Source organism: Ixodes scapularis, unplaced genomic scaffold, assembly GCF_016920785.2.
Source record: "Ixodes scapularis isolate PalLabHiFi unplaced genomic scaffold, ASM1692078v2 PGA_scaffold7__128_contigs__length_106722199, whole genome shotgun sequence".
In the NCBI taxonomy this organism is placed as follows: Eukaryota; Metazoa; Arthropoda; class Arachnida; order Ixodida; family Ixodidae; genus Ixodes; species Ixodes scapularis.
This window is the reverse complement of record NW_024609882.1, coordinates 94,157,185-94,170,354: the sequence shown is the minus strand read 5'-3', so window position 1 is coordinate 94,170,354 and position 13,170 is coordinate 94,157,185. Positions and strand designations below refer to the sequence as shown.

Genomic DNA, 13,170 nt, shown 5'->3' with positions numbered 1-13,170 from the left:
AAAGTTTCTGAAAGCGGTAAAAGACAATGCGCAGAATTCAGAAATAGCTAAACATGTTGTAGACTGCAATCACTGTCAGCCTGAGTGGGGGGATACCCAGGTATAGCATAAAGAGAAAGAAAATGGTAGGAGAGTTGTGAGGGAGACTTTATGTATTTTGGAGCGTGGCAATTGTGTCAGCACACCGTCCTTGGGTTTCGGAAGTGAACTGAAACGCTTTCTATGTCTTTAATTTTTTTTTTTTTTTTGAGGGGTGGTTGAATGCTAACACCGTGTCTGTTCGATAGGCCTGTTATCAGTTGTGGCTGGTCGGTTCCGTAAAACCTATCTCTTTTTTTTTTTTTTTGGGGGGGGGGGGTGTTTTCATTGTTAGCAGGGTTTGAGTGCCTGTTTCTTGGATTGGAAAGGGGTCAGTTTTTGGTTGGTATGAAAGGAAGGGAGGTAGCATGTGTCATTGGTTCAGTTTGAGATGTCGTTGATGGAGTGGAGAGGAGGTGTATCGACCTTTGGAAAGGAGGGTTGTTGTGTATATATAAGAGCGGAGGTGTTCAAATAAACTAGAAGCTGTGTTTGAGACTTGTTGTTGTTTTGTCCGTTTTTTTATTTTTCCGTGTCTCCGGTTTACGATGGAAATTGAATCTAACCTCGCACAGTGGAAGCGAATACAAGCGCCATCACACTAACGGGTACTTTTAGCAGTCATGGGTTCCGCAAAACACACCGCCTAGCTGTCTGGTACCAAGCCGCCACCCGATTTGCAGAAATCAAGCTCCCTGATACACTCACCAAGCGTCTCGCTTGGCCCCCCTTGCCTCCGGTGGGACCTTTGCCTTTGGTTGCGTTCCCGCAATCTGAGTGCCCGTGCAGTGACAGGTCGGTTCCGTGGCTTCCTTGGCAAAAGCTCGAGGGTCATCCAATGCGGAAAGCACCTGTGCGACAAGGAACCGCACACGTTCGCTTTCACGCCGACTGCACACAAAAGGATCACGTTATAAACGCTCCGAACAGAAAGGACTCAAAAAGTAAAACGAGTGAGAGAGCACTCACCAATTAGACTCATATCCACAGCTGGCTTTATGGGCACGCCGGCACCTAGGACACTTCCTTTTTCCAAGAACGTTCTTCGATGTTTGTTCCTGAAGTCTGAAAGCGCCCGAAAGTTGCGAAAGTTTTGAAACTCGCTTTGTTTTTGAAAGTTTTTGCGTTTTGTTACGATGGCGATGGCGATGCGGCGATGCTCGTTGGTTCCGAGTTCCGACGTAGTTTATTTGACGCAACGTGAATTTGCTTGTTTTATTCGACTTAAATTAAAACTTTAAGATATAAAAAAATTGTTTTAAGATTTATAAAATTATTTGTAATAAAGCATGTCGAAGCGCAATGTGTACTAAACTGGAGCTTGGCTTCGTCAGCTTCGTTTCAATTTGACATGGCGGCGACCACTATTGTGCCGTGTACCGTGCTCGACTTATTTGCTGTGCATTGGTTGTCCTGTTATCCACCTCTTACGATCCTCATCAGCCCCAAGCATGCTGTCTAAGTATTGTGTCCTCGCCGGAAAGAATATCCAGTCTTCTTGGAAGCGTTGCTCGAATGTCGTCGGCACCCACGAACCGACTCGGCAAGCCTCACGTCGTTGCTTGGTTCCTCCGCGTTTCCGGCGATGGATCCCCCAGCCCTGGCCTCAGCCCTACAGGACGTAGCCGGTGAAAAACAATCTACGACAACGCGGTGTCCTTGGAATGCGATTGCTACGATCAGTGGCTCTTAAAACCTCAGTAGCCCCCCTTCAATAGTGAACTCTGCGATGTGAACGCCCTTACCTTCAGTGTCCGGAGACTGCTGCAAACCTCCGACGAGAGCGGACGTCTTCTCCGGGCTCCGCAAAGCCCAGAGAACTGTAAGCGACTGTACGTGATCCTGGTATAAACATCGCCGCGCTCCGTCGGCCCGCCGCAGCACGTCCGCCGAGAGATCGGTTCGCTCGAGTCTCGTTCTGCGAGCGGCACGCCCGTTTCTGCTTCGAATATGGCTACAGCCGACATCGCCGCTTCGCATCTCACCAATATCTCTGCGTCCATCCTGAGACAGGACATGAAAATCTCTCTAGAGCGAGACGACCAAGGTGGGAAATGGATCACCCCTGGAAAGCCCCACAAATCTCGTCTTCCGGCCGACTTTGACCCCGAACTTCACGTAGTTATAGTGCATTTCCCAGTCCGTCCTGCTGGCGCAGCTGCGCTGCCTCTTGACAGTTTGCCGGCGTTCTTGCAAGCCGCACAGCTCCTTGCTCATACATGTACCGACGTGTCGCTCCACCTCCGGCAAAATAACCGTCCTCCGCACCCATCACGAAGCGATCGTCAACTGGCTACTTCGCATCACCAACATCACCTTACAGAACATTTCCCCTCCCGTCCACTCCTACCTACCCCCGACGAGATCATCAATGATCTGGAGTCTTATCAAGGTGACATCCTTCAAGCAAGGCGAGTAGGCACAACAGGTTCAGCCATCATCACCTTCATCGGAACCCATGTCCCTTACACAGTGTACTACCGCCGCCTTGAATTTCGCTGCCGTCCCCACAAACCTCGAGCCCATCATTGCAACAGCTGTGTCAAGTACGGACACCGCACTCTGGCCTGCCCGGGCAACCAGAGACGCTGCCCCCCGTGTTCCACCACCCTGGCCCGCCCAGACGAACCCCATCCCTGTACTCCCTGGTTTGCGTTGCCTCAACTCGAAGTGTGATTCTCAAGCAGGGCACTTGGTCCCGAATAAGCTGCTGCACCTTCACTCACTCCATGAGACGCATCCCTGAACAGTTCTAGCGGCATGTAAAGCGTGGATGCAGGATTCGGTTTATGGCAGTCACCTTGACAATTGCTACAGTGGAGCACACTGCTTACAGAAAGGATCGTGCTAAGAACTGTAGGGGTGTGCTGGTCGTGGTACCTTTTCTACTACCCTTTTGGCGACGCCACGACCTGGAGCTGGAACCTCTCACAAGCATGGCAAGGGGCTGCTATACTGTGCATGCTACCTGGCTTCCGTGAAAGCTGAGTCCTATGACTTGCCCAGCGAGCCACTGGTGCTCATTAACACGATTTAATTAAATGTGTGCATACTAGACGTCTTCAAGTTGAGTCGCTCGGAGTGCAGTGTATACCATGGAACCATTTCCAGTGGCCCCAAATACTCGACAGTTCGACGGTACAGTGTGCTCAGTCCACTTGTTCTCAACATGTTTATTAATCGTGATCCCTGCAATCAACTCCACTGCTGTTACGGACGACCTGCTACTGGTGCCGCTTATCAGGTGGCCCAAGAAACCACCAGGGTTTGCAGAACAACATCGACAAGGTCTACTATAAACAGCCAGCTATGCTTCTTCGCACAGCCTGACGACAGTTTTGTTCAAAACGTGCGGAACACTGGGTTTTGTACTTAGCGTGTCCAGTAGACCAGGCCATAACAGACTTACGTGCCTTTCACCAGTGGCGTACCAACTTGGTTTTGAGTGGGGGGGGGGGGGGGGCAATCTAAACCCCCTTCCCCTTCCCTCCTCCCCCCCAGGGACCGAGGAGCGGTGCCCTTGGTATCCCTTGGGCGCTGCCAGCCAGTGTTTGCCCTGCCCAGTGGTGACTGTTTTAGGGGGGGGGGGGGGGGGCACACACATGACTTGCCCCCCCCCCCCCCCCACTCTAGGAACTGGGGGACAAGCGCCCCCCTTGACCCCCCGGTTGGTACGCCCATGCCTTTCACAGCCCTGGTCCTGCCACACCTAGAGTATCGCAGCTCCATATGAGACTCCTGTGAGGTTGATCTTGTAAGATCAGGTGAAAGTGTTCATCGAAGGGCAACTATACACTATTCTTCGGCAGCCAAGCTCACTCCGGATCACTCACTGCTTTGACACTGGCTAGAATTCTGGCCCTTCACTGGACGACCAGAGTTGATCTCAAGTGTGGCCTTCCAGCGGGTTGTCTTATTATGCCTCCTAAACAGCGTTGTGGAACTGCAAGTTCACGAGACAGCACTGAAGGGAGTTGTTTGCAAGAATTGTGCTGGTGCCTTTGAACGTTTTCGTACTGTAGAGCAACAGCCTTCCTTCTTGGTGTGGTCTTCACTGTTCTGGCAATCCCTTTATTTGCACTCACGCAGAACCCCCCTAACAATCATCACAAACTCGAAAACATCTGTAGACAGGAAACTCGCTACCTTCACTCCCACTGAGGTAGAGCAGTGCCTATGTGCTTTAACGTGAAATGCAGACTTTTACTTGATTTCTATTTTGTGTTTCCCCCACTTTTATTCGTTTTTTTTTGCAGGGTACTACGGGTTTCTTGGTATAGTCTTTGGCCTCTTTACTATAAGGAATTGCTCTTAGCAGGATTAGACGATAAAAGCACTTCTAACGCTTTTATCCTCTACTATGGTACTCTTTGGCACACAACTGTACTATTTTATTCAACCTAACGAAAAACGGGTTTTATGTCCGTTAAGTAAGAAACGGACACACTGTCCGTCAGAATTACGACAAATTGTTTGTAAAATTACGGAAATTTTTTACAGTGTATGTAATGGTGATGATGACACCTGAAGACTTGGTTCTGGTTTGAAATGAATCGCTTTTGGAAATAAACCTTTTCAGAAAGATGAGTTAGTATTCTCAACGCCATTCAAAGATATACAAACAAGTTTTTAGCGTGTAGTCGTGCGTCTAAATTGCTCTGTCTCAAGCGGGTCGGCTTCAGACGGGGCAATTTCACCCAACAACTTGACGTCGGAACACCAGCAACACGAGCCGCCCGCGTTCACACGCAGCAACCGAATGGCTACGATTTGCCATCATCATCATTCAATTTTATTTTTTCTTGCAGTATTTAGATGCACCGTTTGATAAAAAGAGTTTTATATCTTTAAATAATATCAAGCACTAGCGACATGTCGACGAGCAGTGCAATGTGTAGAAAGTCATCTAGAAGTGTGCAGCCAAGATGCAAAAAAAAAAGAGATATAACGATATCAGAATAACATCACACCAAAAAGGCTTCGTTGTAGTAAAACAATCTACAACCTAGGCACAGTAATTAGTTAACCGACGTACAGCCGCGATTCACTTTGCGTTGGTTGAGGTGAAACATGGCCAATAAAAAGATAAAAAACGCGTTTTTTTTACATGCATTGTTTTGCGCAGCCAATAGCTTTGCAGTTGGGGTCGCTAGCGTTTCTCAACTTTCTTTCGGCGCCAGTCGGCACCACGGATTAGTGGTCGGCATTCATGGTCTACCCGGGAGGGAAAAAGTACGAGCTCAGAGCGGCGCGTCGATCGCGACTTTCCTAAAGAGAATCTCCGGTAACAGTTCGGAGACTCGTCCGCTTCAAACAACGCCTCTGCGAACAAGCCCGTGAACCTAATGCATCCAACGGTCACGGCAGAAAGCATGCGGAAAGAAGGGGGCTGGAGGCTGAGTATGCGAAAGACACGGGCCGTTGGTTTCTACGTCTATTTCGCACAAGCTAGCCGAGTTGGACACGGACTGACGTTACATTGGAATACCAGCAGTCGAATTGACCCCTGCAACAGAGCACAGCCAGAGGCTTTCAACAGGGGAAACGTGCGTTCAAATAAGCTGCGATTTCAAAACGTCGTGTCACCTTTCTCTCCTTTGGTGCTAACTTTGATCCGTTTATACCAAACCGCTCAATGCTGCCAGTAATAAAGTCGTGTATACGTACCTTTCGAAGCGACTAAAAGTGTCTTGGTTTCGCTTGGAGCCCACGAGTAAAGAGCGCGACGAACTGTAATCCGCCGGTCGACCGGCGCCCGCCCGCTCGGCCGCTCCGCAGTGGCACGCATGCTCGGCGGCTCGGCCAGGCTTGGCGGTTCTCTCGGCCACTCTGCTGGCTCGGCACTAGACCAGCTCGGTGGCTCGGCTGGCTCGGCTACAGCCCAGGCTCGCTCCCTTCGAACTGCCTCCGGTGCGCGAGCTGGCGCGCGCGCGGGACGATGATGGAATTTAATGGAAACTTATCTTCTCAAAAAACGAGGCTGTAACGTATCGTTTGATGGCGCAAATGCACGAATTTTTCACGTTGTTTTTTATACAGTGTTTGAATCTCGCGAAACAGGTGACGAAGAGTGGTGGGTAAAATGTGCTATCATGTTGTCGTGGATTTCGTGTACGACGTAGGATAACCCAGAAAGTGGGTCAATATCGATAAATGTAAACGTAAGAAGCAACTACATGCACGTCACCTGTCAAACCTACTCACCCTCATTATTCTATCGTGCGAACCGACATTGTCACGTACCGCATTCGATTTCGGTCCCAACAGCGGTAACCTCGAACTCTATATCATGTTCGATGTTGCATATCCCACCGTCGGTAACTTCGTATTGATATCGTATTCGATGTTGTGTCCCAACACCGATAATTTCTTGTTGTATTGTGAAGTTGTGCTACAACATCGAAGTGTATTGCAGTACGAATTGGGTTTATCAACTTTTGTTTCCTTACAACAACTGCAATAAAGATTTGTTAGAAATCGTTCACTCCAATACGCACGTCGCTATTGGGCTTTTAATAGTGAGGTAAGTCGCGGGTATTCCAGCTAGTTATTCCGAATAATTTGGTGATTGTCTAGAATTTCAAGCACTCGATGCTGTGTGTACTGTGTGCCGTACCAACAGCTTTACATACTTGCACTGTCGATCAAGGTTAATATATTCGCAACGCGGAACGTTTGTGTTCCGTGTGTATCCACACCCAATATCTTTCTCTGGTCTATTGCCGTATGGTAAGTTCTGCTCTTTTGCGATATCATTCACGCGATGTCGTATATGTGGGCATTTCGATATCCACATGTTGCTTCAGGAACTTTTGACATCGTGTTACGTTTCCTCTTAGTCTGCGGTAAATGCAGACGTAATTCATGTGAAGACGCATGGGTGCAGCCAAAGAACGTTTATTCGTAATTGGGAGTTTTTTTATGGGCAGAGGGAGAGGGAAAAGATTAGCAAGAGAAAGAAAACAGAACGACAGCGCACCGGCTTGTGCGCTGCTTATTTGCCGAGTCATTCGCTTCTTTGCACTCCTCTATCCTTATAGACGAGTCGAGATGGCGGTCGCCGGGTTCGCGAAGATCTTCGTGGTGTACTGCCAGCTGCAGCGGGGGCGCCGCCTGACGGCGGCACTGGTTCCGACGGGGCGGATGTTCTGGTCACCGAGGGGCCAGGAGTCGCTTCTGCGGGCCCAGGCGCCGTCACTCGTCCGGACGGGGCGGATGTTGTGGTCACCGGGGGTCCAGGAGTCGGTTCTGCAGGCCCAGGCGTCGTACTGGTAGTCCTGGCCGCTGGATCTCCGGAAGCACGGTAGTGGGGCCGTCCGGTTGGACTGGACCCTGGAGTCCCAGGGGGCGGCACGGAAGTCCCGGGTGCTTTGTCACCCGAATCACGGGAGCGGAGCTGGTCGGCGTGGCGCCGGTGGATGTTCGCACGATCTGGAGACTGCACTTCTACCAGGCAGGAACGACTGGTCAATTTCACAACTCCCGGACTCCACTTTTCACCCGGACTGTATTTCCGGGACCAGACAGACTGTCCCGGAAGGAAAGGGTTAGTTTCTGGCCGTGGAGACGGGTGATTCAGTGGAGGCAACATGGCATTCAAGCGTGAGCGTATATCGTAGCCCAGCAACCGCTGGGATGGGGAGTAACCGTCCTTCCCGGGCGTGCGGCGGTACTCGTGCAAAAACCGAGCTAGCCGGGTTATCAAGCTACCCCTGCTCGACCTTTTCAGACCCTCCTTGACTGTGCGGACGGCCCGCTCCGCCAAACCATTGGATTGCGGAAAGTACGGCGGTGAACAAAGGTGCTTCATATTGTTTCGTTCGCAAAACAACCGGAACTCAGCACTTGTAAGCTGCAGCCCGTTGTCAGATACAATGGTACGAGGGATACCAAACCGACTGAAAATGGACCTCAATGCTGACGCTGTGGATTCACCCGATGCTGACTTTAGCGGTACGACCTCAAGCCACTTGCTGTGGGAGTCTATTAGTACCAGTAACATGAACCCTTCCACCGGCCCGGCAGAGTCAACGTGTACCAGCGCCCATTTCTCGTTCGTCTCCGGCCACGGAACCGGCTCTCTTGCAGGTGGATTCGGAGCCAATTGCGCGCACTGTTGGCACTGCTGAACCATACGCTCTAAGTCTTGGTCAATCCCAGGATACTATATCAAGGTTCGTGCTAACGACTTCATCGCCGAGGCTGCGCGGTGACTTTCGTGCAGAAGGTCAAGCACCAATTTTCGCGCTCCCTGTGGTATTACCACTCGACATCCCCAATACATTAAGCCATGAGCGAATGTGAGTTCATTTTGCCTGTCCAGGAACGGCCTTAACGTTTCCGCTGCCACCTGGTGCTTGGGAGGCCAGCAACCATCCTGGATCCAGCTACGGACCTGCTTCAAGTCGACGTCCTCCGCCGAAAGCCGTTTCAGGAGAGCAGTTGATATGAAGTTCTCGTTGAGCTGTTCCGTCAGCAGGACGTACTCCGGCAGCTTCTCAGTAGACGAGCTACCGTTGCTAGCACGAGGTAACCGGCTTAGGGCGTCGGCATTTTGATTTTCAGAGCCCCTACGATAGACCAGATTATACGTATAATCCCGCGGAAGCAGCGACCAACGCTGGATCCGGGCTGCGGCCATAGAAGGGATTGCTCGATCCGGGCGAAAAAGACCTACCAGCGGCTTGTGGTCGGTGAACAGCGTGAAATGGCGGCCAAGTAAATACTGACGAAATCGTGATACACCAAAAACAAGAGCTAAGGCTTCCTTCTCGAGGTGAGCGTAATTACGCTCGGCCACTGATAACGTGTGTGAACGGAACCCAATCGGGCGATAGTCGTTGCCAACCTTGATAGAAAGAACAGCCCCGATGCCGTAGGGTGACGCGTCGCATTCTAATCTCAAGGGTTTGCCAGGGGCGAAGTGAGCCAAAATATTCGCGTTTTTGAAAGCGGTCTTGCTATTTTCAAACGCCGTTTCGGCCGTGCTGAAGCATTTCCACGGTTGATTTTTTTTTTAATAACTCGTACAATGGAGCTAGCAAAGTTGACATACTTGGCAGGAACTTGCTGTAATATGTGATCAGGCCAAGATAAGACCTTAATTCTGACACGTTACGTGGCCTGGGAGCTAGCACGGTTGCTTCCAAATTTTCTTCTTTTGAGTGAAGCCCCGACAAGTCTATTTTATGGCCAAGGTAGTTTACCTCTTTTTGTCGAAGCTTGCACTTCTTGTTGAGCCTGACTCCATAGTCCCGCAGCCGTAGCAGCACCTGCCGGAGCGTCGAATCATCCCTCTTCTCGGCCACCAAGATGTCGTCCAGGTATACTTGAACTCCGGGCAGATCCCCCAAAATGAATTCGATCTTGCGCTGAAAGATGGCCGGTGCATATGCAATTCCGAACGGTAGCCTATTGTAGCAGAACAGTCCCTTGTGCGTATTTATAACTGCTAGTTGTTTTGAAGCCTCATCAAGACAGAGCTGGTAGTAGGCGTTACACAAGTCAAGAGTGCTGAAGAACTCCCCACCGCGAAGAGATGCGAAGATGTCGTCTATCACAGGTAGCGGGTACTGTTCGGTATGGCATGCCGCATTCACGGTTAGTTTAAAATCACCGCATAATCGGAGAGCACCATTCCTTTTAACTACCGGCACAATCGGTGCAGCCCAGTCAGAATGGGGCACGGCAGACAACACCCCCTCCGCCACCAGTCTGTTTAGCTCGTCGGATACTTTATCGCGTAGCGCGTACGGCACCGGCCGCGCCCTTCCGAACTTCGGTTGAGCATCGGAGCGGACATGCAGACTCACCGGTGGTCCTTTCACCGTTCCCAGACCGGGCTCGAACAAATCCGTGAACTCTTCAAGAAGCAGTTCCAAGCTCCGGTCGTCCGATGACACCACGGAGGGCAGAACCAAGGCTTGTGGGAGGCTGCCTGAAAGACCAAAACGGGTGCTCCCCGGGCATTCATGTCCCTGATTAGGTCTGCCACACAAGGAAGGACCAGAACAGCCAAGCACGATGAGAGTCCCATCTGTAATTTTGCCTTTGTATTTCACTCGCATGTTCAATTCGTCCAGCACGGGCAGAGTGCCCAGAAAGCACGAGAGGTGAACTGGCGTCTTCCGGAGCCGCGGCCACGAACTCCTGCACTTCAGGCACACGTCCTGCGGTATTACACTGACGGGTGACCCTGTGTCCACCACCATCATGAGTGGTACCCCGGACCAGACGAACTTCCGCATGACCGGTTCCACCAAACTGCCAGAATGATCAGAGTTGGCGTGGGAGCACTGCACTGTAAACAAACTTCTTTCTTCGCTCGAACCGCTGTTGTCCCCTTCAATAGCACTTGTGGCGGCTGATTTGTGCTTACGTGGTCCGTATTTACCCGTAGTGTGAGCCTCTCCAGCGCGACAGCACCTTGCAATGTGCCCGATCCGTCTGCAGCGATAGCACGTCGCGTGCCGAAGCCTGCATGACTCGGCGTTGTGGGAATCGCTTCCGCAGCGCGAGCACGCCAGCTTGAGTGTCCTTTTGCGGGGATGGCGGGCTGCTCGGCGAGCGTGGTCTGGCGTGACCGCGTTGACGTCTGCCTGGGAAGAAGGAGACGGCTTCATGGCTGCCAAATTTGCTGCGGCGGCTTCAGCAGCAAGGACGAAATCTTCAGCAGTCTTTAGGGTTAAATCCCGCTTGGCAAGTAAAAGCTTCTGAACTTCTCTTTTCGCAATGCCGCAAACGATGCGGTCGCGTAGCAGCCGGTCACAAGAGGCACCGAAGTTGCAGTGCTCAGCTAAGCGGCAAATCGCCACAATAAAATCTTGAACTGTTTCACCCTGTTCCTGGCTCCGGTTGAAGAACTTAAAACTTGTAGGGTTCGGTGCCACTGCTCGCCCGCAAGAAAGACACGCAAGTCAGGACATAGCAAAAACACACCTTTACTTCGTTCCGGTCCCTTCGAGTCTGCCCCGCCGAGCCCCTCGTGAGCCACGCACAAGACGCTCGAGCTCGCGCCCCGTGCCCACGGTTTGTGTTGGCCACTGCCGTGCTACTGCACACTCCGCATGTCGCTTGCCACACACTTCCCCCCTCCCCCCCCCCCTCCCCTCCCCCAGCCCGCGGCGTTAGGAACTGTTCTCAGAGTTGCTCGTCGTCATCAATGTTTATCGCGATCTCCGCAGCATCTGGTGGTGACGGGTCTGCGTGGGATGGGGGGCGGAGGAGAGCAGGACGGAGCCTCCTGATAAAGGCGATGGCGCGTGCTAGATCGTCGTCCCTCATCCTTTCGAGGTGTAAGATGGCTGCCCTTGCGGCGGCTGCTGACTCCCGCGAGCGATGAAGTGCTCTAGCTCTGTGGGTACGGCGGTGGATTTCTGGCACCTCGCAGAGCGGGCACAGGAGTCGGCGCTCGTCTTCCGTGTAACTTTGTGGTGGGTTTGCCGGGCGGTGGGTGTTCAGCGTGAAGCCTCTGAAAGGTTCAGGCACTTGGGCGTCCATGTCAACCGTCAAAGGGCGCGGCTGGTCGTGCCAAGCGAGGCTGGACGACCAGGCCACTGGGTGTCCGTGGTTGTCGAGGGTGCCCCAGGTGGCGGTAGACCGCTGGTGCGATCGTCTGGATCCCCGGCGGTGGTGGTTGTTCGGGTTGTCTCGTCCCCTGGGCTGGTAGTAGCGTCTGGGTCGCCAGTGTCGGGGTGGTGATGGGGACCGTCTGGCAGCCTGATTGACTCGCGGCATGCTTGGAAATCAGTAATAAAAAAACAGGATGTCAGTAATGTCCATTACAAAAAAAGCAAACGTCTTCTACGTAAACGCAAGAACAGGTGAGCTAAGCTCGCGAGAACAGTCAAATGTATACCACTCAAAGTCGCGCGCAATCAATCAAAATAGGCGGTAAAATGCTGGTTCTCGGCTAAACCCATTGTAATCTTCTTTCTATAATCTTCGTCTTCGTCACCGACGTTGAAGTCTTCGAGAGTGTAGGCGGTAAACTAAGTACAAGCCAGATCAGCAACACTTCCCACCTGCGAGAGAAGTTCAACAGCCGAATCATAATACTGCTTGAGGTCGGTGACATGAACAGGTCCCGTGAGTCGACCAGACTCACAGTCGACGAGCGTGTACGTGAGGCGTGAAGCTTTCTTACGTACTCTATATGGACCGTCCCACCTATCAGCCAGGGATGCCGTGAAACCTCTGGCTGCGTTACTAAGTGGGTGTGTCCGGCGCAGCACCAAGTCTCCAACGTGGAATTGCACGTCCCGGTGACCTCGGTTGTACTGCTCAGCTTGTTGCAGTCGGGCGACGTCCAAGCTCTCCCGGGCATCACGAACGATGTCCCTGAGTCTCAGTCGTAGGTTGCCTGCAAACTGGCCATAGGAGCGAGAAGCACCCGGATCGTCGACAGAATAACTATTTTCGAGTGGGAAAGTCAGCTCTTTGCCAAAATTAAGGCGCGCGGGTGTGAAACCTGTAGATCGGTTAACCGTGGTTCGGGTTGCGAACGCAAGTTCTGGAAGCTTCGCATCCCAATCCCGGTGGCGCTCGGTGTGAGCGATCAACATCGACTTCAAATTTCGGTTTACCCGTTCGGTAATATTTGCCTGGGGGTGATAGGGAGACGTCCGCTTGTGTTGTATGTCCAATGCGGCACAAGAGTCTCGGAACACTTTGCTGGCAAAGTAAGTAGCGTTGTCGCTAATCAATTTTGCCGGAAATCCGAAGCGTGTGAACGTCTCCATCAGACAGGACCAGATTTTCTTGGACGTCAGCGATCGCAATGCAAATAGCTCCACCCACTTGCTAAAATGATCCGTGACAACCAACAGGTACTGGTTGCCACGTGGACTGCGTGGGAAAGGGCCCATGACGTCGACAGCGACGCATTCCCATGGGGATCGACTTACGACTGGCTGCATTAGACCAGGGGGCTTACCACCGCGCGGTTTGGCTTTCTGACAAACCGGGCATGAACGAGCGTACCTCAGCACGTCCTGACGAATTCCTGGCCAGGTTGCAGTACGGCTTAACTTTTCAAAAATCTTGCAGCCACTACTGTGACCAGCCAAAGCGGAGTCATGGTAGTATCTAATG

General features: G+C 52.0%; 1 protein-coding gene across 1 annotated transcript; it reads right to left on the bottom strand.

Annotated features, from left to right (window-relative positions):
• Nucleotides 1–11,217: 11,217 nt before the first annotated feature.
• On the bottom strand, nucleotides 11,218–12,416 carry LOC121833190. Its single transcript, XM_042286309.1, has 2 exons — nucleotides 12,228–12,416; nucleotides 11,218–11,815 (listed from the first exon to the last, which is right to left on the bottom strand). The coding sequence occupies exons 1-2, from the start codon at nucleotides 12,401–12,403 to the stop codon at nucleotides 11,218–11,220; spliced, it is 774 nt and encodes a 257-aa protein (XP_042142243.1). The 5' UTR covers nucleotides 12,404–12,416.
• Between the last annotated feature and the right edge of the window lie 754 nt (nucleotides 12,417–13,170).

Bases quoted from the DNA above. Each gene is read 5' to 3' on its own strand.
- LOC121833190 (XM_042286309.1), bottom strand. From the start codon at position 12,403: ATGCCCGGGAGAGCTTGGACGTCGCCCGACTGCAACAAGCTGAGCAGT. The intron at 11,816-12,227 runs GTACGTAAGAAA...CTGATTTCCAAG, and splicing joins GGTGGGACGGTCCATATAGA to CATGCCGCGAGTCAATCAGG.